The sequence below is a fragment of the Varanus komodoensis genome, unplaced genomic scaffold (assembly GCF_004798865.1).
Source record: "Varanus komodoensis strain SLA01 unplaced genomic scaffold, ASM479886v1 scaffold27, whole genome shotgun sequence".
NCBI lineage: Eukaryota > Metazoa > Chordata > Lepidosauria > Squamata > Varanidae > Varanus > Varanus komodoensis.
The window spans coordinates 2,784,605-2,811,218 of NW_025335701.1; the positions used below are offsets into that span (position 1 = coordinate 2,784,605).

The 26,614-nt window shown below is 39.3% G+C and overlaps 1 protein-coding gene across 3 annotated transcripts in view; it reads left to right on the top strand.

The window, feature by feature from the left end:
* The window catches only part of CDH8 (cadherin 8), a 299,609-nt gene that overhangs the window by 246,664 nt on the left and 26,331 nt on the right, over nt 1-26,614 (top strand). For all 3 annotated transcript variants that reach the window (XM_044434245.1, XM_044434247.1, XM_044434246.1), the window contains one exon: nt 10,923-11,040. In XM_044434245.1, coding sequence (XP_044290180.1) covers nt 10,923-11,040 — 118 coding nt within the window. The remainder of the gene's footprint in view (nt 1-10,922; nt 11,041-26,614) is intronic.

Sequence of the window (26,614 nt, forward strand, 5' to 3'; positions counted from 1 at the left end):
AAATGAAAGTGATGAACTGTTATCCCAGGCAGCATAGACATGGAAGTGGTGGGGCAGCCTCCTTCCTCAGGTTCTGATGAAAGAGATATGGCCAGTAATTCTGAACTATTAAGCAGCAATCAATGCCATTTTTTTAAATCCCATTTAAAACAGTTTCTACAGCAAAAACTAGCCCTATTTTATAAAACACAACAAACTTAAGCAAGCAAGAAAAAACCTTTACTTAACTGAGGAAGCTCTCAAGGAAACTTTACAAGTTTTGCACATTTCACAAAGGGGTAGTTTTTCTAACCACCAGTACAACTTCCAATAAGGCTCTTCTCACACCGTGCTTAAATGAGAGTTAAGATTTAAGGAGACATTATAGTATTTCTTCTACATGCAGATTGTATCATAAGGGAGTACCATAAGTGGGAATGGGAATAAGTGGTGTTGGAACTCAGTGAGGCCCTCTGAGGTGCTTGCTGCTCAGCTCATCTCTTTCTAATTGCCAAATGTAGTGCCAATCCCCCTCCTTTCCAAATAAGAAAAGTGTTTTGGACAGGCTGCAGTATGAAAATGCATTCATTTTCATGGAAAGTAGGAAGGAACATACATTTTTGGAAGGGTACTTTCAAATGCACACACAGATTCTGGAAATTGTGAATATTTTGCTCATGCCTTAAGGGTTAAAATGAGACACATGTGTAATGTGCAAACAAGAACGTGCTTTTCATTCATCCCTGGCTGAAAACAGAGGAATCCCTTCCTACATGCATGCTTCCCTGCAAACTCAGTATCTGGGAATGAATTTTACAAGTCTCATGTTTAAAAAGTATCCTTGAAATTCAACTGCTAAAAATGGTTTACTCATATTTCAAATACAATTGAGATTACCCTTCTCCCCATCCATGCATGCATGGAATTTTGCTTGGAATTTTGAGCCAGCTCTCCACAGACATTGTAGATCATGTAGCTCCACAATCTCAGGGATTCTCTGTGCTGGTTTATTTTGTCTTTAATGATTTGTCTATCATTGCCTTTGGTTTTCCTAATTTATTCCTGTGCTCCTTTCTGAATATAATACATTTACCAAGAGGAGCCAAACGAGCAATGAAGGATTAACAAGAAATAAAAGAATTTACTTTAAATGGAGGTGAATCGGCTTGCTGCTTTAACTGGCAAATAAACACTCTTGAGTATATTTACTTATTAGGTGTTAAAGCTTGCTTCTTGAAACTGCAAGTTGACAAGCTTATTGGCAGTTCAATTTACTTTTGGAAAAAGCTTAAACTTGCCTTGAAGCTAAATGGAAAATGTTCCCCGAATGTCCAGAATGAAGGTGGGATGAAAAGCCAAGGCCACTTTCACAGGTCCATTTGTCTCCAGTGAAAGCAACTGTGTGTGGTGTGGTGTGGTGTGGTGGTGGTGGTGGGAGATTTCCGCTGCTTTCAGGTGAGGACAACTTTTCTGATTGCCATGTTCCTGATATATCTTTGTCTGAGGGCATCATTTCCTTGGGCATCCTAAATGCTATCAGCCTGGGGGCTGCAGGGAGAATGGCTTTTTTTAAATGTCCCAATCCAGAAAAACCCTTGGCTACCTCACAGAGTTAAGTATGTGCAAAGTAGTGATGAATGAGAATTTTGCATTTGCTTACTTCCATGTGAGCGTACCCCATTTGATGCTCTAAACATGAGCACAAGAATATGTCTGCCAAAGGACATTTTAAATTGTCAAACATATTCTTGCAGTTCATTTCATCCCCAGTTCCTAGTTTAGTTCCCAGTCCAATTTCCACAAAATTTCCCCTTTAGTCTAAGAAAATTGCATGACTTCGCACACATTGCATGAAATTTGCACACATTTGTGTTTATCTCTCATTCTGTAACTGCTCAATTTGCACAACTTTCTTGTTTGCACATAGTGTGCAGTGATCACAGACACAGGTGGTAATTGGTTAATTGGGCAGGAGATAAGTAGTAATATGATGTTCAGAGAATCCTGGTAATTTTGAATATCATTAATTTACCCTAATGCAAAGCATCAAATTAGGTTACCTCTCATAATTTTAGTATTACACCCCTGAAATATTTGGGTCATGTGAAACACCTAATAGATTTAGCCATCAACAAGCTCAGGTGCTGAGGAAATAATCAGAGGTTAATAGCATTATACTTTTCCAATAATTATTTTTAATTTGATAGTTGTATCCAAAGGCTCCTCTGAAAAAAGAAGTCTTCTTCTATTACAAGAAATCCTTTCTATTTCTTTTATAAAATTTTATACAACTAACAAAAACAATACAAGAAGAACAATAAACATAATTAAACATTACTAATAGGCAAAATGAAACAATACAGCAATGCCAGTGCTACCTTCATCAGAACCAACAAATCAACTCACTTAATGCAATATCATTTATTCATTCTGGTTGCCCCACTTCCCTTCCAGAACTACTTTGGCTCTTGTGGTGGTTCACGCCCCTTTCCTTTTATTAAAACATATTCAGTAAATGGTTTCCAAATATTTTCAAAAATATTTTTCCTTATCAAACCTTTTTTCATTTAATATCACCAGTTAACTTATCATTTAATAGCTATATTCTGGACTTCTTTATACCAGTCAACTATTTGATATTCACCCTTTATTTTCCAGTTCCTTGCTATTATTAATCTTACTGCTGTTAATAAATTTATACTTAATTCTTTAGTATTTTGTCCCATCTGTTCTCTAAATAATGACAGTAATGCTAGTCCAGGGTCAGCTTCAGTGTTTAAATTCAATATTTTACTAATTTCTTTAAAAACCATTTTCCAAACCTTTATATATTTATACTCTCACCAAATAAGGAAATATGTATCCACTTCCCGAGCACATCTTCAACAAATGTTGGAATATTCATTATTCATATAATTCAATTTAATAAGTACCAATTTAATTAAGTACCATTTCCAAACCAATTTAATTAGTTTACAAGAGATTTCCAAATCTCTTTAATTCTTATAGACATAAATTTTAAAATTTGCATATTATTCCATTCTTCAGTATTAATGTTTCTTTTTAAATCTATTTCCCAAGACTCTTTAAGAGGATCATATCGATTGTCCCCTTCTAGTAATATATTGTACATTTTACTTATCATTCCTCTCATCAACATACTATCTTATTTTTCTTTCTGTAAAATTATATCTTGAAATTTAGTATATTCTCAATATTTCCTATTTTCTTCAACCAGTCTTTAGTCCAATAATCTAATTGAAGTATATTATACCAATTTACTTTACCCTGTCCAACTATTGCTTGTATTGCACTTCATTTTGTAACCTAATAGCATATTTACTCTTCAGTACTTTCCTCAAACTACTCCTCAGATTCTCTGGGAATATTTCTAATGCCGTAATTGGATATAACACCAAAACTGATGGGATAATATATCCCCATATTTATTCCAAATTCTGACCATATTCTTAAAAAATGGGTTCCTAACATTTTGATAATGTTTTTGTTCTCTTGTTGAAGAAAATTGTTTAATGAGGATTCCTCTAAATCTTGGTATTATAATTTATAATAGTATAATTATAATAATTATTCTACCAGATATACTACATTATTATAAACTACATAATAATTATTATAAACTATATAATAATGTACTATAATATCTGGTATAGGCATCATTTGATTAGCTACATAATAAAATTTCACTTCGGGAATACCTAAACCCCCTGTTTTCTGGGGCATATACCATCTTTTTACATTAATCCTTATTTTTTTTTTATCCCCATTACAAACATTATTCGTCATGTTTTGCCATTCTTTAAAGTATTTCTCTGTTAACTTAATTGTCAATGACACAAGCTTAATCAATTAATTAATCTTAGGTGAATTAATCTTAAGTAATTAATCTTAGGTAAAATCTTCATTTTAAATGCTACTATTCTACCAAACTATGAAAAACCAATCTTTCTAAATTCATTCATTTTCTCTTTCATTTCATATTTTAACTTATCAAAATTACTTTCTTTTAAACATTGCATTTTTGTAATAATTACATCTTAATAATTTTACATATCTTCTAACTTGCTCTTAACCTCATCCTTTTTCATTTTATTACAATTAAATAACATCATCTTTGATTTGTCCCAATTTACTTTTAAACCTGCTATTTTTCCAAATTCTTTTGAATGTATTTTTATCCGATCCATAACTTTAAATGGATCTTTTATTGTTAATAATATATCATTATAAATAATCTAATCTTAATTTTATACTCAAATCCTATACCTTTTATTGAATTATCATTCCTAATTCTATTTGCTAGCAGTTCTATAATCAAAGCAAGCAATATCGGGGAGAGAGAGAGCAACCCTGTCTAGTAATTCAGCCTAGGGATATTTGGTCCATTATATCAACATTTACTGTTGCAAAATGTCTTGAGTATAATTGATTTATTATAATTCTAAACCATGGACCAAATACCATTAATTCTATTAATATCTTTATTATTGACCATTCCACACAGTCAAAAGCTTTGAAAATATCTAATGCCTTTATACCAGTTTTTAAATATCAGTTGTATATATATTCAATTATATTTAATGCTCTTCTAGTCAAATCTGCCATCTGCCTGAGTATTAAAAAACCACTTTGATTCACCTTAACATTGTTGCCAATAAAACCTTGAAAAAATATTTGCCTCTTTGCAAAAATTGCTGTAAAAATTTTCACATCTTAGTTAATCAAGGATATAGGTCTATAGGCTCCAGGATCAGTCAAAACTTTCTATAAGCTGATGGGAATACTGAACATTTCTGTCAGTTTCTCTACAATTTGTTTAAAAATTAATACAGAAAACCATCTTAGATTGTTTTCTCCAAATGTGCTTTGCTATTTTACCTGAATGACACTGTGGCTGGCTTCAGACAAGCCATGGTGGGTTTTACTACTATTGCTCTGTCATACTTTCTGAACTTATTCATGGTATGTCACCTTGGTAAGTTTTGTCTTTAGAAAACAAGATAAGAAAGAACACTTTGTTCTGTGGTTTCTACATAACATCATGGCTTCTTGTGTTGTCTGAACCAAAGAGCATGGTTTTCATGGGCTTAATATACAGCTGCCATAGAGTCTTCTGAAAAGACTGACAACTGCAGGAGTAGCTTCATTGAGCCTCTAAGTGTGGGCTGATAAGGAAGAAGCAGGTGACATAGGCAGGGAATGATATGCATTGGGATTCAATTTCAGGTGCAGTGACTATTAGCAACAGTGGGAGGACTTAGCAGTAAGGATAGGAACCATGATAAAGTAGAAACCAGCTGAATGTCTGTCAGAAAGGTAACAGGAAAAGTGCAGGATTGCTAATTCTGTTGTGTGAATGCAGCCTATGCTTGAAGGACAATAAAAACTGGCGGGAAGGTGGCAAAGGTGCTTCCACGACCTGCTCACATACACAAAAAGGACTGATGCTGTTGCCATATTAAATGGTAAGCCCCACCCCCAAGACACTGCTGGGAAATCTCTTTTCCATTTTTTTCTGCTAAAAAAACAGTGGGAAAAAAAAAACCACATTTCTTGGATAAATATCAAGAAGCAGGAAAGGTCACTTTAATAATGTTGTTCCTACTTCCAGTTTCTGACTTATGTGCTTAAGAATGTAAAGCTTCTTCTGGGTTTATAATTCTTTCTTTGACCAGTCTCTCAAGTTTATTTGGTACAGTTATGATGGCACATTGTATTTAGAAGACAAAAGTGTGGCAGGAAGGGAAGTGCCAGAGGAATGCAAAAAAACAGTATTTCCTTCTGAACTGACAAATGCAGTTATACTTTTTGCCAAATGCCTCAAGCAGCACTGTGCAATCCCTTTCCTTTTGTGCCTGAGCATTGGTTTGAGGACTTAGTCCATACAGAGCCACAAACAACTTTATATCTTCAAACAATGAAGTTGTCCAAGATCCCTTCCTCATGAAAAGACGTCTCTTTTGTTAACAGTAGATTGGGTTGTGTTTTTGTTTTTGTTGTTGTTGTTGTGGCTATTGCTGTTGTTGTTTCTATGCAAAGGTAGAAGGTTATCACCTGCCTAGTTTTATTAGGACCTAAGAAGATTACATATTTCTTCTTCCTCTTCTTACATTTTTCCTCTGCTGCATCTTCCAACAGATTCATTCATATTGATCCAAACAAACAAAATCACTAGTCAACAAGCATGCACTGATGGAAAGAAAGATGCATCAGCATTCATTTACAGATAATGAAAGGCCAGAGTGACATATTGAATAGAGGCCTCATGCAAGCCTGTAGCACTGACATCTCTGAACAGCTGCTGGGGACTCAGCATTATAGTAAGGCCAAGTGGTGGTGACACCTTGTATTGGTTGTCCCTGTCTTCAAATCTCCTCTGTACTCTTGAGAGTTCTTGGACTCTTGATCTTGTGAAGAAGCAGCTGGCAACCCACCCTTTAAAAATCCCCACAGTGCTACAGAATGGCAGTTTCTCAAAGCATTTGTGGATACTTAAAGTGCTGGGCAGCTCACAGCCACCTGCCACTGAATGTGTTTCTGCAAGTCCCCACTGAACATGGCATGGATACACTGCTGTTGGAAGGTGGGGATGGGGGATCTGAAGCGTGGACTCAAATCCTTGCTCTGCATTCATTTATGGTGATTCTGAGACTGTAACTTTTTTCCAAAAAGAGATAACGGGGGCAAGGTTGTGACAATAAGGTGGGGCTATATCCCCATATTCCACACATACTCAAGAAAGGCATGGTACCGATGCCTAGGTTTTATCATAACAGAAAGAAAGGAAAAAGAAAAAAAGGCAAGGTCTAAATGTGGTATTGAAAAAAAAAAATGTGTGGAATGAGTCCAGTCCCTTTTCAAAAGCAAAATAAAGCAATTTTAGTTAAGCAATTCTATAGTACGAAAACTGTCTTCACTGCCTTCTTAATGCTACAGAGCAAATAAACCGGCATTTAGAGGAAGATAGCCAAGATAGAAACCACCTATTGTGAGGAGAAATGGAAAAAGCTGGGTATGTTTACTTTGGGGGAGAAACATGATACCTCCTTGAAATATCTGACGGCCTGTCATGGAAGGATCTTAATAGTTTGGACCGTTTAGCCATAACTTATTAAAATGCAATTCAGCAGAGATCAATGTAAAGTCCTCAGTTTATGCATGAAAAATCAACAGCCCCAGAATAGGATGAGGGAACAGGATCTGGCAAGTGTACAACTGAAAAGGGTCTAAGTGTTTTAGTGTATCATAAACTAAACACAAACCAGAAGCATGATGGAGGTGGTAAAATAAGCTAATGCAGCATGAGGCCATATAAACGGGAGCATAGTGTCCATATGCTTCTCCTTATGCTTGTGGGGTGCTTCTGAGCAATAATATTTACACTTTTTACAGACAGGTTTAGAAACAATTGGTAGAAACTGTAGGGAAGCAGATTTAAGCCAAATATTAGAGGCTTCCTAATGGAGATATGTTTGACGAAGGAATAGACTGCCTTTGGAGGTGATGCCTTCTGTTTCACTGGACTTGTTGGGGAGGAGGCTGGAAAGCTAATCTGTCAGAGAAGCTCCAGCACATCAAGCAGGAGGCTGGAATAGATGACCTCCAAGGTCTTTTCCAAGTTTAAAAGTCTCTGGTTCTATGCTACTGTAAAATGAATAGGACATTATGCTCTTTTTAAAATTAAAATACTGAAAATACTATTTCAGTCCCCCTGCCCATTTCTGTGTGTCTGTGTGTCTGTGTGTATACAACTGTTTGCTCTTTTCCTACCTCCATTAGGTTTTCAGAATGGGAACTGTTAATACTACCTTTAATCAAGTGACTTTATTTCTAACTTTTAGAAAAATTAAAGCAATGTACAACTAACTGAAATACAAAAAGATTTTTCCTCTTCAAACACTGTTTTCCAGACAACTAATTATATTATTATTATGTAGATTTTCTAGGCCAGTTGTTGCATGCATATTGCAAAGCAATATATTTTGGCAACTTTTACAATGACAGGTCATTCATGAGCGCCCCTCTCCCTTTAATTTTCTTATGTTGTATTCTCTAAGCAAGAAAGAGCCAAGGAGTTACTTTAGTAGCAGCGCTTCATTAAGGTCTCACTCAGCATCAAGGGGGAGGGAGAAATGTTAGAATAGCAGGAACAGGGCAGTGAAAAGCTGCTTGGCCTTTACCAGAGCTCACAAAACAGAAATAGTTTCTGACCCTTTTCTCTCATTCTTTTTTTTTTTCCACACACAAATTAGGACTTTCTCATTGTATGCATTGCATGTACTCCAGGGTGTGTGAGATGAAAGCTGCTATGAAAGCATGAACTTTTAATGTCTTGACTTGAATATGAGAAAAAAAACCTGACATTTTCTCAACATTATTTTATATGCCTTCCCACATCCTAATGAAGGAGAAAGGGTGGATGATGGTGGTGGTAGGAGCAATTTAATAAGCAAAGTTGGATGTGAGAATGAGTGAAAATTACAGCATCTAATCTATGTTCAGTGGAAGTCCACAGTAGATCAGAGTAGATACCTGGAAGGGATGTTCAATAACTCTCCCTCTGCACAATTTTGTGGTTTTTGCATAGTGTGTTTTTCCATTTGAGCAATCTGCCTGTGGACAAATCTAGTGAAAATGCCTTATCTCCCATTTCTCTACTCAAAAAGGGTGAACATTTTTTTCACAGGTCTAGAAATAGAACAATAAAATCAATCAGCAAAAGGAGAGCCTACCGTAAGAAAGTAAAAATAAAATGCAATTTAATTGTGGGTTTCGTAGCCACAGTGTTTGGTAAAAGCTATTGGCTAGATGGCTGTAAAGCAAGACTAGACAAATATATAATAAGTGGATCTATGGATTGGCTCACATTCGTGATGATCATGTGCAGAGATCTAGTGAGGGATTGAACAAGCCTTCTTTTTATTCCTATGATGAGGGAAGGGAAATGCTGCTTGAGGCCAAACACAACAGGGTCTGCCCGACCCCTTTTCTGAACATCCATCACCATTTTCACGGCCTTCCTTCATCTGCTCATGCTTAGTTTATCAGCCTGACTTTAGACAGAAGGGGAAGAAGCAACAGCAGAGGGGGCTACAATTGCTGCATGGAGAACAATGGGGGCTGTATGCCTCATGCAGCATCCCAGCAGGAATAGAATGTGCCTCATTTTCCCCAGGGCTAATGGGGCAGTAGCAAAGGAGATGGTAGCAGGTTTTTTGGCTGAGAGTGTTTTGTGTACACCTGCTTGGATACCCATTATGAAGCATTTTTACTGTAGGATGTTTCTTGCAAGATCACAGTATCCTGAAGATACAGCACATTTAGAAGGAAGAAAAGAAGGGATGGAGGGAGGGAGAACTGGAATCTGAATGTTTTCTGAAATACTTCCTTGCAAAACTTGCATTTAATCTGTACATCCCTGCTACATGGATTGCACATGCTAAGCTGGTCTGCAGACAAGCAGGTATTATCCTAATAGTTCCTCTTTGTGGGCTGGTGAAAAGCCAGCACCTTACTCCAAGCAGATCATTGGGTGTGTTGAACCAATATTATCTCATCCTGACTGAAAAGAGCATTCAAATTATGGGAAAAGATGGAGGGAACCCTTCTGGATAAATTTCGCAAATCCCACCTACATGGCACTCCTCCATGTTCAAGCCAATTTATTTCCCTTCCCATTCCATAGCATTGTAAAAACAGTAGCTAAGGTCTTGATCTTTTCATGAACTAGTAAAAACAAATATACGAGTAGGACCAAAAGTCCACGTAATGCAAGAGGTACAGCCTGTGATATTTCTGTTCAAAGAAAAACTGTGTACGAGATAAGCAGAGTAAGTATTCATGACAGTGGTAATTGGTGAGAAGACAGATTCTCATCTCTTCTAGCTAATTTAACACCTTTCAAGGATGGGATGGGAGTTAATAAACAATAGAGCTAATAGCAACTACCTGCATGACACAATGGCTTCTGCTGAATATCTGAGAAGCCATACTTACGTAGTGATCAATATCCTAATTTGGCACATGTTATAGTTAAAATTACACAATTTAATCTGCAAATTTGAACACAGTTGCAGAAAAGTAAGTACAATTGAGATCAACAGGAGTTATTTTGAAGGAAATTAGGAAATTAATACGAATTAGGACTGGGCTTCAGCACTCTCATTCAGCTCATAGGGAAATTAAGCATAATCTTCTGTCTCACTTGAAATGGAAGGATATAGAATTGCTCAACATTGTCTAAATAATTGTGTCAACATTGTGGTGCTTCATTTCCCCTTGTTATGTTTTTTGGAGCATTCCATCTGACTGAAAGTCATAGGGTTATGCCTAGGATATCAATAGGATACCAGAAGAACAGTCAGGCTTGATCTTATAACTTGAAGAGAAACTTCAATTGTAGGAATCAGAAGATGGAGAGCCTCCCTACCTGCAGCTTCTCCACAGCATGATCAAATTTGATTGTGTGTTGATTTGTATTTATATCTCACCTTTTTCTTTGAAAAGCTCAAACTAGCTTACATAATCCCCCTCCTCTCCATCTTCAATTTATTGATTCAAAATAGTGTACAAAAATTTTAAAAATTATAAGACTATGCAATTATTAATGTGTGTTTATGGTTGCTAAAGAATCTTTTGTACTACAAACCATTAGACAAGCAAATGAATGTTGAAATGCTATTTTGCAATGAAATATTGGACTTAGTTGAATTTGGGTTCCATTGAAATCAGAGGGACAAGTTAGCAATAACTTACAAAAACTGTTCATCAACTACATTAATTAAATTAATTTGGATCCAGCCTAATCAATTTCCTGACTCATACTATTTTAAAACATAAAGCTCTTCCTTTCCATACCTATTCTGATCAAAGTACCTATGTAATATTTCAGATTTCTGTAACCATTGTTTCACCTATTTTAGATCATTCATACTATGAGAGCCATTGACAAAGATGATCCTAAAAGTGGACACTATTTTGTTTACAATCTTCCACCTGAAATGGCCAACAATCCCAATTTTACAATCGAGAAAAACCAAGGTAAATATCACATGGTGGAATCTTGTGTGATTATTTCTCTTTCATTGCTTTGTGTTGCTTGTTTTGCTAATATCTGTTTCTCTTCACTAATGAGAATTTGGTTTTAATCTTCATGGCTGTGTAATTGTATCTTCTCAAAGTATCGGGTATTGATGTAAAATACAAGAAGTTAGGCTAGACTAAATTAAGATACAGCAATTAGTTCACAAAGTCATATATAATCTTTCAAGAGATACTTATCTTCTCATAGATGTTTTGCTAATTTTGAAGTGTTGGTGATATCTAGTGTAAAATACGGTATAGATTATTCGTTCGTAAAGAAATGCTGACTTCATATATAACCAGGGGTGCATAGACTCTTGCATTCTGATCTGTTGCTTGCTCACAGGATTTTTTTTTTGTTCTGATAAATTGTCTCCTTTTTCTGATGTGTAGTTTTTAACTGTGTTGTAAATTTTAGTGCAGTCTAGGACAGTTGTTTTATTGTCCTAAGCTGCCTTGGGAAAGTTTGTGCAAGGGTTGGGCCAAACCCTATTGGATTCTGTTCCTCCAAGCATTCATAGGGTTCCCCTTGTACTTGGCCTGGTCTTCCAAAGTAAGCCAAGTCATGAGGAAGACTGTGAACACTTGTCAGTCACCAGTTTGGCAACCATCAGACTTCTTCTGCAGCAGCTGCAGCAGCACAAAAGGCAGCTGCAACTGGCATGGAAGGGGGATGTTCCTTGAGCTGTGGTCATGGTGGGCTGCTTTCCTGGTAAGTTGCATCTACTCAATAGTGGCTGCTACTGGCAAACATGGGGATTGCTACTAGGAGTTGTAGGAAGCTACATTCCTGGTCAGCACATCATAACCAGCCTTATTTGGCATCAGTTCCAAACCTCAAATAGTGACCCACATGCGGTGTGAGTGAGACACTGCTTGCACAGAGCGTGGGGCTCAGTTCCTCACAAGTGCTCCTCGAAATCTTGCCCGGAACTCAGACGACGGAGAGCTGCAAAGTGAACCAGAGTCCAGGGAACTGAGCCCAGGCAATCTCATGGATTACCACCTCCACATGGATTCCTTAGCTCATGCCCTGAAAGGCAATCACAAATTGTAAATATACTTCTATTTCTAATTCTCCAAAAAGGCCTTTTGCAGTATATTCTTTGCGTATGGCAGAAGCCAGGTCCTCTTCTCAATCTCCAAAATGTTGCTATGTCCAAGATCTTGTGAAGGAAGGCACGGTGATGGTGAGTCTGCTTACATACGTACAGCAGCAACAATACAATGCAAGCACACAGCTTTTAAAAAAGGTTTGTGGAGCACACATGTACTACCATCACTGCTAAAAGTGAGCCTTACCCCTAAAAAATTGCTGGAGAATCTTCCCTTCTAGAAGAAATATCACAGAACATTAATACTGATACAACTGAACATCCACATTGCTTTTGTCTGGCGTTTCATCAGTGCAGTGGCAAAGCCAGCTTCAGGAATCATCATTATGGGGAAATCTCATGCCCCAGTGGAATTAGTTCATTCCAGTCCTTGGATCTATTGTTCTGCCTTCTTGTTGCTGCCTGTACTTGCCCTCTCTGAAGAAATGAACCATAAGAGGAGTGAGTAGAAGGATAAGGAATTTCTGTATGATTTGTCCTCTTTCTCTAGGAAATGAAACAAAGTGGACCTAGAGGGAGATGCACACTGCTGGTGAAAAGGGGGAGGTGTTCCCCCCGACACCACCATGCTTAGAATCATAGAACCATAGAATAGTAGAGTTGGAAGGGCCATGAAGGCCATGGAGTCCAGCCCCCTGCTGTTGCAGACACCATGTTACACCATCCCACTCAGATGGCTGTCAAATTTCTTGTTGAATGCCTCCAGTGTGGGAGAGCCCATCACCTCTCTAGGCAGCTGGTTCCACTGTTGTTTTGCTCTGATAGTGAGGAAGCTCTTCCTGATGTCCAGCTTGAATCTAGGTTGTCGCAACTTGAATTGATTATTCCTACACTCTGGCATCAGCAAATTGAGATCTTGACCTTCCTCTTTGTGACAGTCCTTAAGGTACTTATAGAGGGATATCATTTCCACCCTCAGTCTTCTCTTTTCAAGGCTGAACATGCCCAGTTCTCCCAGTCTCTCCTCATAGGGCAGGGTTTCCAAACCTTGGATCATTTTTGTTGCCCTCTGCTGGACCCCTTCTAATTTTTCTACATCTTTCTGAAATCTTGGTGCCCAGAACTGGACACAATATTCCATGCAAGCTCTGACTAGTGAGAAGTATAGAGGAATTACTGCTTCTCTTGATTTGGAACTAATACGTCTGTTGATGCATCCCAAAATAGCATTTGCCCTTTTGGCGGCTGCATCACATTGTTGGCTCATGTTTAGCCTATGTCCACAATTACTCCAAGGTCTTTTTCTTCTTCCACAATGTTTAGCCTATTGTTCACAATTTACTAATGCCTCATCAAACTCTGGAATCAAACCTGAGCATCAGTAATGTAGGGGTGGCAAGAAAAAAAAAAAAAAAACCAGACAATATTTAGACATTTTAGAAAGGATGCAGCAGATCAACTCCATTTCAAAAACAATACACGCTAGGGTTTTGTGAGCATTCCTGTGTTTCAGAGACAGAGTGCTTCTATCAGAAGGCTCCATGAAACTCCAGAGAGGAGCTTGTCACAAGCCAGTTTTGGCAAAGAGAAATTACTGTCAAGCATATACTAAAAACAAGGGTGAGAATGTTGTTAGGTCAGCAAACTTTGAAGAACAACTTAGTTTAGCAAAGTTTTTTTGAAAAGGAAAGGGCACACTTTAATCCTGTCAGACTCTAGAATTGTCCTTTCATTCATACTGATGAAGGAAGAAGACAAATTTGAATTCCTTTTACTGTCACTGGGTAATAGAATTTACCCTGGCTTTGTTTTCTGCTGCACAGATGTACTTGAAGGTCATATAGTGAATGATCAGTAAATAGTCAGTGTCTTGAAAGATTATTTTCTGAATGTGTGGATTGTCACATAGGGGCTGTTCATTGAGTTGATTGCTACAGTGACTGGCTTAAGCTGTGCATATTACTCATCACATATGTGCTGATGGATAGGCAAGCTGCAGCATTTCCGCTTTGCTTCCTGAGTTCCATTTCAGGTTTCACAGGGTGGGGAAGGTTTAACACTTTCAATATTAAAATGGGCTTCTCTGGGACAAGGTGGTTGCAGGACTTGCGTCCACCACAGGGCCCTGAGACCTTGCCTATTTTTTGTTTGTCACTACATTTGATTGTCAGTGTTCCACATGATTCTTGCTTGACTGTACGTTTAGGCAACTACAACAAAATGAAGTGTACATGTCTAGGACGGGGGTATTCATTCAGTACATATGAAAAAGGATTTTAGTACATGTGATAAAGTTGCAAAAAAGAAAGCAGAGGTAATATGGTTTTAGGTGGCCTTAATGGAACCAGTGTTTCCAAATGGCAGGACATAACCATTGCACTTAATTCTGCACTATTCAGAACTCATTTGGATCACTCACTAATTTCTGGATACTGCACTTTAAGATGGATATAGATAAAGTGGAAGTGGTTCCTAGGAGGGCAACCAGGATGATCATGGAAAGCAAGCGCTGCTTAGATTTGGGTTTTTAGCTTGGTGAAAAGAACCCTATAGTCACCCATGAGTGAGTAAGCACTTTTTTCTCTGTTTCCCCAGGGAAGATTACAAAATCTAATGAGCCTAGATTAGAAGATGCTAGATATGAGAGAGGTAAGAAGCAAGGGGAGAGGTACACGAAAACGGTGCATAGCAAGTGTGCAGAACCTTGGCCTCAGGAGCAAAATCTGCCACTCACAGCGTCCTAATCTGAGCCTACAGGAATCACCAGGAAGTTATGCCTCTTTTCTCCATGTTCAACACTTTTCTGGCTTTTGCACAACTTTCCCCCTATTCTAAAATGTTAAACTATCTATACCTCTCAAGGCTAAGTTACTGGGAATGGAAGCCTTAAACAAAACTTGCTGATCTCTTTGGTAGTTTGGTTCTACCTTTTTGTCTTTGTACCATCTACCACTAGATTCCAGGTCCTGGATTATAATAAAGGGTGAGAATATGGCAGGACACTCTAAATAATTGTCCTTTGAGAAATGCTCATCAATAGCACCTTCTCAAACTGGATGAAGGTAGCTAGTAGGGTCCTGGGCCCAGTGCTCTTCAACATCTTTATTAATATTCCAGATGAGGGAAGTACAAGGGAAGACAATCAGGTTTGCATACTATACAAAACTGGGTAGAATAGCAAACACCTTAGACAACAGAATGGAGGCCCAGGGAGAGCTTGATAAACTTGAATGCTGGGCTGAAAGCAACAGAATGAGATTCAATACAGACTAGTGCCAAGCATTCCACATAGGAAAAAGAAATCAAATTCATTGATACAAGATAAGGAATACATGGCTCAACAGAACTGGAAAAAACCAAGAAGACCACAGAGTAATTGCAGACAATAGTTAAAGAGGTAGATTTCGGTTGAGCAATAAGACAACTGTGTTGATGATAAGATAACAGAAGCAATGACCTAGAGAGATGGATAAGCTCACATATTTGTTAAGCAGATGTGGGAACAGTAATCCAATAGCAATGTTCTAGCTTTGGATCTCCTCTATCAAACAAGGCTTGGGTTAAGTAGCCTATGATTTTTTTGCTTCCATGCTTCTAGGTTCTACTCTAAGCAGTGAAATACCACATCCAAGTAAAAGGCTAGAATCAGTAAGCTTTCATGACCAAACTTACAAGCCTGTTTGCATTTATTTTGAGCTTAGCTAATAGTCTGTAGTACTCATTAACTTTCTCCATCCAGTCTGTTACTCATCTGAGACTTCCTCTGGTTCCATCCTCTAAAGTCACTTGCAGAAAGGCATAGGAACTCAGACCTGTATAGCAGTTTGTATCCTCAAATATGTGCAATGCTATTTTTGTGTGACTAATTGCACTACATTAGGGAAGTAACCTTTTTCTTAAGAGAGCAATGTCAAAGCCTGTTTACAGAATTGTGTGCATGTGTTTCGAATAACCTTTACGTATCTAGTAGGTTTCACTGTGTACACCTTCAAGGCTATCCCATCTGTGAAATCTGCACTTCCTGGGTTATAATCACTATTAATTTTATTCAACTGTGAATTTTAAACAAAACAAGCTCACTTCCTCCCCCTGTCCCCGCCAACCATAGGAAATAACATTACAAATGCTAACTGTCAAATTTATAGCATGTATTTCTCAGGACTGGTTTGCACATGCCTGCCAATAATTTTGTTTGCCAGCACTTGATGAGCAGCAGATGCACATGGGAACAGATCTGATCAAAAAGTATTGTTCCTCAGGTGATGCAAGGTCGTATGGCAGTTATCTGATTTGGGATGAATGCTCCCTGAAGGAATGATGAATAGCCTTTAGAGTTGTAGAGAGTGTGGCTTTTGTACAGAAGTGCAGATGGTTGCTCTTCTAAGGATAAAAATTGCAGGGGTGGCAAACATACTACAATCAGTGGATGGGAGAGGAAGATCAAACCTGCTGATCTTGGAATAGAAAGTACTTGGGGTCACGTTTTAATGTTGGCTTATACAATAGTGTACATTCCAGACCAAAATTCAGTTAATATTTGAAACTTGCACTTTGCTGAATTTATCAATGCTTTTTTTTTTAAATCAAAAGTGCCTAAATTAGTGGGAGGAATGCAAACAAGTCTAACTGTGTTCATGAATATGATGATGAAATCATTTACTTTGGGGATAAATTACTTGCGAAAATGTGCATATCTCTCTCACACACACACACACATTAATGCATTCAGTGGGAGAAATGGATACAAACGTTTTTCATACTTTTGTGGTAAAAAGTTTCAACCAGATTAAGACTGGGGGTGGGGGGATGAGAAACTGCAAGAAATGAAACTTATCACATTCACGCTTCCTCTCTGTATCAACAGGTTCTTTCAAACAATCTATAGACATATGGAGGCCTTAGTATAATTTCTACCCAACATATAGGAAACATGGCTCTGTTGAGGCATGTATTCCTTAATCAGGATAAATTTCCTCATTGTCAGAGCAATACAACAATGGAACCAGCTGCCTAGAGAGGTGGTGGGCTCTCCCACACGAGAGACATTCAGAAAGAAACTGGGCAGTCATCTGAGTGGGATGGTGTGTCTTGGTGTCCTGCAGCAGCAGGGGGCTGGACCTGATGGCCTTCATGGCCCCTTCCAACTCTACTATTCTATGGTTCTATGATTCTAAGCATGGTGGTGTCGGGGGGAACACCTCCCCCTTTTCGCCAGCAGTGTGCATCTCCCTCTAGGTCCACTTTGTTTCACTTCCTAGAGAAAGAGGACAAAACATACAGAAATTCCTTATCCTTCTACTCACTCCTCTTATGGTTCATTTCTGCAGAGAGGGCAGGTATGAGCAAGGGATTGGACCCGGTGGCCTTCCTGTCCCCTTGTAACTCTACTATTCTATGATTCTGCAATTCTATGGATAGGGCCACTTGTGTGGACTTTGTTTAGGAGACAAAGTAATTCGAATGGGTGAAACCAAACACAGCAGCCCCACTGCCTTAAATCGGCATACCCTGCTTTCACCTGCACCCACATTTTGTCTGCCTTAGAAAAGTAACATAAAAGCTATACTGGATTAGATCAAGAGCTCATCTAGCCTGGAATTCTGTTCACACAATGGGCAGCCAGCTTCCCACAGAAAACACACTACCTAGAAGCAAAACAAAAGCCAGAATATGGGTTGCTCCAAGAAACTATATTTTCAAAATGCAAAGCAAAGCATGCAATAATGCAAATAAATGTTTGCTTTTGGTTAGTCTGGTATCAAGGAAGCTGTCATAGCTACTTTATACCAGGTGAGCCCTGCTGTAGCTACACTACCTGGTACATGTCTTTTCCAGGTCCTCAGAAGGAGGACTTTCCCCACCAAACTTTTCAACTGTTATTAAACTGCTGATTCCAGGAACTGGACCCAGGACTCCTGCATGAAAATCACGTTCTCTGCCACTGGGGTGTGGTTCCTTCTTGTTTGGTCCTGTACGACTCTGATTTCTCCCTCTCACCCTTCCTTCCTTTGTTATTACACCAATCACTAATTAAATAAATCTTAGCCAATTAATTGCATGTCTCATCAAAAAATTAGTAAGAAAGATCAGATTAATTTGTAGAAGTGTAAAACAAAGATTTCTGGGTGCAAAAGAATGCATTTACCCTAGATTTCTCCAATGCACTTTCCCAGCAGTTACCAATGTAAGAGAGAACCGTGGAACCAGATCCTTTTGCCATTGGAAAACAGAATGCCTATTCAAATGTTCATGCTTTCCATAGCTTTGTTTCAAGGGATTTTATGTCAGTACCAAGACACAGCCAGCAGGCAAATCCAGCTGGAACACTAAGACTGGCATGCTGGAAAAGGAAGGAGGTATTTGCAAGATGCTAGTGGGGCAAAGTCAAGTTGCAGTCTGAATATTAATAGAGGCTGACATCAGGGACAAGTAAGACAAAGCACAGGCACAATCCGAAACATGCTGAAGCAGAATATCAGCAAGTCAAAGCAAGGTCAGAGACAAGAGCACAGTCCAGAAGCACACCAAGGTTGGATATTTATAAAGGCAGAGGGGTGAGCAACACGGCAAGGTCAAGAAAAATAAAGACCAGGTACCTGGCAAGGTGTGATCAGCCTCAAGCCAAGGCTAAAGGCAGCAGTTAAGGCACAGTCAAGAGCAAGGTAAGGAATACACCATGCCACCATGAAGACCTACAATGCTGGGGCAAAACTAAGCAGTGCAGGGACGTCTTTTTAGTGCCTTCCAGGGCTTCCAGCTGTGTTGAATAATTGACTGTACAGGATTGATCCTGGCGCTGCACATCCTTGCAGGTCAACTGTCCTGCTCTTCAGCATCTTGCCATCAGAGGGAGCTATGTCAGATCTCTGGCTCCTGTATCAGGTCTTTGGATTTATATTAGCATGATAATTTATATGTTTTAAAGTGCTGTTATTCACTTAACTTATTACATTCCTAATTAACACAAAAAGGCCCAGTGTCATTGGTAGGGAGGGTTGGACCCATGACTCAGGAGGACATCCACTGATAACTAACAGCTTCTGTTAAATACCTGGTTTGAACTGGACTTTGCCCAGTTCACAACTCCAAATCCAAATGGGAGGATGGGTTTTGGAGAAAGCTTGTTCATTCATAAACTTGGATTTTCATAAAGTGTGCTTTAGAACAATGTGTGCTTTCCCACACATTGTTCTAAAGTCTCTCCCAAAAGTCCCACAAGTCTCTCCCAAAAGATACACAAAGCTATTGCAGGGGATGGGGAGTGTGCCTTTGAGGCTGTACTTTCCAAAAATGTGTGCTCAAATATACATTTTCACCATTCAAATGAAAAGAAAAACAGATTGCAATTTAATAAATGCATGGAGCTCAGAGAACTTTATTTGAGACAGAGTCAGTACCCTAGAAAAAGAAGACCTGTTTGCTGAATTTTATCAAAATATTCCCCATCCCTTTTCTTTCTTTGTTCCTGGCAGTCACTGCCCCCCCCCCACACACACACACACACTGCCCTGGAATGACAATAAGTCTGGGGCATTGGAGGGGATGCAAAATCCATCCCTAGTGACAGTCAAAGAAGACAGAACACCTTGATGGGCAGTGGTCTGATTCAATATAAAGTAGCTACACACCTTTTTATCTATCATAGCATTCTATTCCACTGTTTACTATTGTTTTCAGTATTGCAGAGAAAAGTACCTTAGCATTCACATTGCTACTTTTCTTTTGTACTCTTTAGCTATATGCAGTCAGCACACCTCCTGGTCCAGCGGTTTGCTTTGTGCTGAAGCAACACTTGTGCTGAGGAATAGCCTTCTTTTGCTGCTCTCAATCAGTCGGTCTCTTTGTCATCATTTGACAGTTTCCTTCTGTATATTTGGAGGGTTCCCTTTCTCAAATATAGACATCTGAAAGATAGCAGGTACCTTTCTTGTTAGCTGAATGCACCCTCTTTTTTCTCCCACTAGGTACATTGGTTACCTACTGACATCAGGGATAAAGTGCTTTAACAAGCTCATTAAAACACTTGACACACACTTGGTATGAACATGGAGTCGATATTCAGAGCAAGTACAGCTTTATGGTCCTGGCATGAGTGGGAACAATCCCACACATATATATATATAAAGATGTGGTGAAACATTCTGGGCTGGGTGCTCCTAGTACCAGCTGATATTTCCTTTTGTGCAATGGACTGGTCTATACATGCCTTACTACCTAGCCCCAGTGAAGGTCAGCATTATCAGCTGGCATCCTAAAGTGGCAGTCAGTTCCCCACCAGGGTCTACTGCTGATAACGGTTCTGATCCAACACTTCTCCACACAGCTCCCCACGCCAGCATTCTGAGCAATCTAGAGACTCTGGATTTAGATATCCTGTGTTTTTCCATCAGCCCACCAAACTACCATTACTCTGGTGCATTGTGGGAAATTGACAGAGTAGGCAGGCACCTGCCAGGACTGGCATTGGGGAGGACCAGCTCCAGCCTCCCTTTTTTCTTACCTCTAGACCTGGAGCTGCCCTGGTACTGGAGAGCAGTCACAAGCGCTCCAAGAAAGCACTGGATGCCAGTTTTCCAAGCCTGTGCATACAGATTTGGGGGATGGGAGTCTGACAAACCACCCCCTTCCTTTCTTGAGGCCTCCTTTCCCCACTTGAAAGTCAGAAACCCAGATATTGCACCTGTTTTTGTGAGGCCTGGGTCTTCTCCTTGGTGTCCCAGTGAAATCCAGCAGATGTGCACTCTCAGTGGCAATTTAAAAGATTGTCCACATAGTGTAGTAAAACAGCATTAGGGTCTCTAGCCCTTTCTGATAAGTCCTTAGCCAGTGCTCGAGAGAAAGGTGGGTGAATGACCCCCACCATCCTGGCATTCTAATTTGAAGGCAAAAAGTACTGGTTCCCTAGGGAGCACTCCAGGGGCCCCACAACCAGGCAGGTGGCCTGATGCCCTGAGGCCAACCCTTACAGTCAAGGATCCCTGTTGTGTTGTCCCCATTGGTACAGTCTCAACCAAGCAGGCTGCCTTAGTATTCACCAAGAAATCCGTGTCCTCATCTCCCACCCTAATTCTCACCCGGGGCTCTGTGGATGACGTGGAACTCTCCCTGTGAGTTCCTCTTGTTCCCCCAGAGTCTCCAAAGCAGCAACAATGGTCGAGGCTTTGTTCTGGGGGCATTCCCTTTTCCAGTGTCCCTCCTGTTTGCACATTACCCACTGATTCTTTCCTAACCTATGAAACTCCAGTCTTGGATCACTGGCACGACAACCTTGCACTGCTCCCTGCCTTTCCGCATTCTGACTTCCGTGCCACCTTCACTGCCACTGCCATCAGATCCACTTATGGCCTTCTTTCTGTATCTTTCCCTTTTAGCTATGCATCCTCTTAGCTGTTTCCAAAAGCTGCGTGGGAGGGAACTCTCACCCTCAACATTCTCAAGGAGTTGTATGCAATGTGCACAGCCACCCAAGTGCTTGGGGAATAAAACTTGATTGAGCAAAACACAATCAGAAAGGAGTGGAGGGATCTTAAAAAGGCATACACACAGATGCACACACACACACAAAAAAGAAGAGGAAAGTGGATAGTGGCATTGATTACAAACTGAGAGTTTAAATACCAAATCCAAGCCTTTTGACCACCCCAGACCTCAAACAATGAGACTGGCTGGTCCATGGCTCATAACAAACAGAATACTTAGCAAGGCTTTCTCGAGAGTAGCTAACAAAAGCACAGATGGGCAGATAATGATTAAGTCAAGATATACATCATCTTTCACAATTTCGATTACTTCACTGTTTATTTATTTATTTAAAACATTTCTATGCCGCCCCCATCGCAACAAAGCCTCGGGGTGGCTCACAAACTGAACTTCAATTTGTGTAATTCAGGTCCTTTTATGCAGGTCCAGGTTGCCACGGTGCCTAACGAATCTGAACTGCTCCTCCCTATACCACTGCTTCATCCAAGCATTGAGGCTGCTATTTATGCATTGGTCTGTTAGAACAAATTTCTTAGAAGAAATGTGCCCCATGAAACCGACACGTTAACAGCTCCATCATTTGTATTGCATGTCACCAGATCTGTGTTTGAAATATGGATGTGTGAAACTTGCTTGGAGCTTTGCATGTCTGAATGGACATGCAAATGGAATGTTAATGGACAGAAACTGGGACCTGGCTTAGTTATTCACAACACCCATTGTTGGCAGGTTGCATCTATCTGCTTGACCATCCCCTCTGTGAAATCATTAGTGTCATCAAATGCTTTTGGCCTTCTTACTCTGAGGATTCGGGGTTTTTTTGTTTTTGTTTTTGTTTTTTTGGAATCTAAGGACAACCCAAAGCTGCATAAATACTTTATTTTTGCTAGATTTGTATTCGTATTCTGCTTGCATTTCTAAACCCTCAAAAACAAACTAAAACCACAACAGTTCTTAATAATGCATTAACATATATAAAATTGAACCAAATAATACTTTGTCCTCATTGATTAAATCATGAAAATGTTGATTTTAAAAAATCATTTCAAATTGGTGCATTTTCCAAAAATTAGCAGTTTTTTCTGATGTGATTACAAGTTTAGGAATTTGTGACTATTTTACTTTACTTGAGCAAATGCATTCCCATTCCTACTCTCAGTTGTGAACACGTTTGGATGATTTGCAAGTTGAAACAAAATGCTCATATATTCCCACTACCTGTTTGTGGAGCCCCTTGGCCTAATAGGCAACATTGCTTTGCATCTGTCTAGAATCTGTTGGTTCCATCTCCCTTGCCCCATCTTTTTTTTCATCCATAAACAGTTGCTCTTCACAAAAGAGCAACGGTCTCCATAGAATGGTTAACCGTTCTGTCTGACACTGATCCTATAGGCATAATTTTTTATACAGCACATAAAGAGAAAATATGACTTATACCAAGATGTATGTCTAAATCCCCTTAACACACAAATGTGTTCACACACATTTATCATAGTCTGTTCTTTTCAGCTAGAACCCACTATCTCACTCCTCTCCAGTACCCTGGATAATGGGATCCAGACAGACACATTGCACCAAAAGTCAGAGGTAATGCTTCAAGAATTGAACAGGCCATCAAGTCTGCAGGAAGATATCTGTTTGTCCTCTTTTAGGCCTTTAGGAAAAGTTGGACAACCACATGTTGAGGATTACATGAGCAGAGCCGGCTGGAGCTGAGGGTCAGAATAGATGGCCCAGCAGGCCCCTTCTGACTCTCTTTTTTTCTATGTTTCTATCTTAAAGATACTTGAGGAATGCAGGAGAAAAAAAAAGAGTTAATGCCCAGAAGAACCCTGCAGCCATTGTTCCCTTATACTACTAGAAAGTATTTAGAAAGACATATCTAAGACCCAAAAAGTTATGAGAAGCTGACTATATTACATTCACATCCTCCTGGATATCTCTTGGGCAAAGGTAAATTCCTTTCTCTAATCCATAAAAAATCCTGTAAGAGGTATCGTGGAAAAGCCTACTCCTCCTGAACTGTTCTAGTGCAATCTTCTCCCTTTCTATTTACAATCTAACTTTCAAGGGGAACAAAAACAACATAAAACACTTACATTAGACCCATGTGTTTGATTTAATATTAACATATAAAGATTAGCTAAACAGCACAGCAGAAAAGATATAAAAAGAAAACAGAAATAAGCAACCTTAAGACCAAAGAGCTGTAATTGGTATGGCTCAAAATAATGTAAAGCAGAGCTTGTGTGTGACAGTACTGGAGCGTGTCAATAAAAGTACCAAGGTAAGTGAACAGACAGATGGAATGGCTCCTCTGTGGATGGATACAGAGGACTGAATGTAGGGCCCTTTGCATGCGAAGTATCTGCTCTATACGTTGAGGCACATAGCCCCTCCCAAGGCATATATAAAAACCTGCATGATTATCTGTGAACCAGTCTTATATGGAGTCAGATCACTGGCCCATGTACTCAGTACTAGCTTTTTAATTTCCAGAGTCTCCAGTGAAGTGCCTCTTTTCTCAGCTTCACTACATTTTATTTTATTTATTTATTTGTTTGTTTGTTTACTTACTTTCCAGAAGCTGGCAAGGATTGTACCTGGAGTCTTATTTGTTCAAAGCAAGCACCCTACCTCTGAGCTCTGTCACCTCCCCAATTTGCTACATTAAGGGTACAATCTTGTGCATCCATGGCCAGACAGAAAAATATCTTACAATTCCTAGCATTCCCCAGTCAGCCAAGCTGGTACAAGCTGGTAGGAGCTGAATGGTATTTTTTCTAAGTATACATAGGATTGTGCTTTAATTCTCTAAAGCACTGTGAACAAACATAATATTTCCACTCTAATCTGAGGAATAAAGTTTGGGAAGCATGAAATGATGGATAATTTCAGGGAAATCCCTGTTAAGTTTATCAATATGCACTAGCTGCAATGGCTGTTCAAATTATGCTTTCCTCACCAGTGGCTCACCAGTGCTCATGCTTTGGCAAGAGCTGATACTGGCTGCCATTTTTCTTTGGCAGAATGCCCCACACATGGAGCCATTTAAGAATTTGGGTGGGGAACATTAGCAGTCATGTATACCAATGTGTGGACCACAACACTGTCACCACCCATGACAAGTGAATCCCTGAGTTAAATGATAAAATGCACCCTTGCCAGCCTCTGCAAATGCAGTAGTGAGTTATTATTATGGGAGTGTTCCCCATCCCTTAACGTATTACTGAAAAGGTGCAAGTGTATGAATATAGGTATTCATATGAATGAAGGAAGCCTATTTGATGAACTTCAGCAAATTTGATGAACTTCAGCATTACATTGTTGGTCCACTGAGGTACTATGTTAAGGATGAGACGTATGGATCACAGTCTGCTACTATAGCTAGCAATGCATGAGGATTATGTTCTTGTTAGAAAATCATGCCCCATTGCAACCCTGAACTTGAATAGAAGCAGGGATCCAATTCTCAGGCAATTTCCCCCTTTCCCACATTTATATTTGCATCCTACAGTATTAATGTTGTTATGAGCCATCGAGTTGTATCCAACATATGGCAACACTATGAATGAAAGAAAGCCCCGCAAAAGGCCCTCTCCCTGATAACCCTGCTCAGCTCTTGCACATTCAAGGATGTGGTTTCCTTCATAAGGTCAATCCATCTCACATTTAGTCTTCCTTTTCTTCTGCCTTCGACTTTCTCTAGCAAGATTGTCTTCTCCAGAGATGTGCCCAAGTCTGATCGCTTCAGCTTTGTTGTTTTTGCATCCAAGTTTCAAGTTTTGGCTTGACTTGATCTAGGACCGACTTGTTTATCTTTCTCTCAGTCCAGGGTACCAGCAAAGCTCACCTCCAGCACTATGTATGGGACATATCACCTTTTTTTCTGTCACTTTTCTTCACTTCCAGCTTTCCCACCCATACATGGCACTCAGGAATACAAAAGCACAGATATACATTTTTCAAATACATTTGGGGGGAAAAAGTGCATTTGCACCAAACTCTCTCTCCACTAACCAAATCAGCATTGTCATGCTTTAGTCTACGAGGGGAAATTATGTGGTTTTAAAAATGCACAATTATCAATGTCTGTATCACTGTGTCCTTTTAAATCCCAAATCTTCAGGAGTGTTCAGATTTAGATTTGGTCCACATTGAAGGAGATCTGCTTAATTCATACATCTGTGAAATGTATTCTAATTAGTCCACTTTGATTCTGAATTTGGGATTTTGCTCTATCTAATACATGCTCTCCTTCCCCCCGCCCCATGTGTGTGTGTGTGTGTGTGTGTGTGTGTGATGTAGCTAGACATATGTTCTGGCTCTGGGGTATTGACCTAAGTCACTACACTAGCCAAAATATGCATTAAATTCACCAGTACTTGCCTAAGTAGACATTTCTTTTTCTTGCTGCCCATTGGAATTCAATACATGGATCCTCCTGAAAATAGTGCATAATAGAAATTCTGCAAAGCAGGAAAATATTCTTCTGCTACCACAGTTATCCAAATTCATGAGTGGGGCTTATAATATGAAACCATTTCAATACCTGCCTGCGATACTTAACTTTTAGCTGTTTTTTTTTAAAACCCTTTCTTCATAGTGAAATTCTCTGACAAATGATTTAAGGTGCAATTTGGTGCATATTTGAAAAGGAAAAGAAGTCCTACAGCTCCCAGCATTCCTTGACCAGTTGCTGGGGAGCAGCAGCTGCTGCAGGACTTTTTTCCTGTCTGACTGTTCATTAATCCCTTGCTTTTATCCAGATATGTCTTTTCAGACTTGATGGTAGAAAGAAATGCCAAGGAAGTTTATTTATTTATTTAATTTATTTATTAAAACATTTTTATGCCGCCCCATTCGCCGAAGCCTCGGGGCGGCTTACAAACAATAAATAAAGGCAATTATAAAATAAATTACAACACATATAAACATTAAAAATCCAAAAAATACAATATAAAATAAGCCGCCCTGGCCAGATAAGATCAAATAAT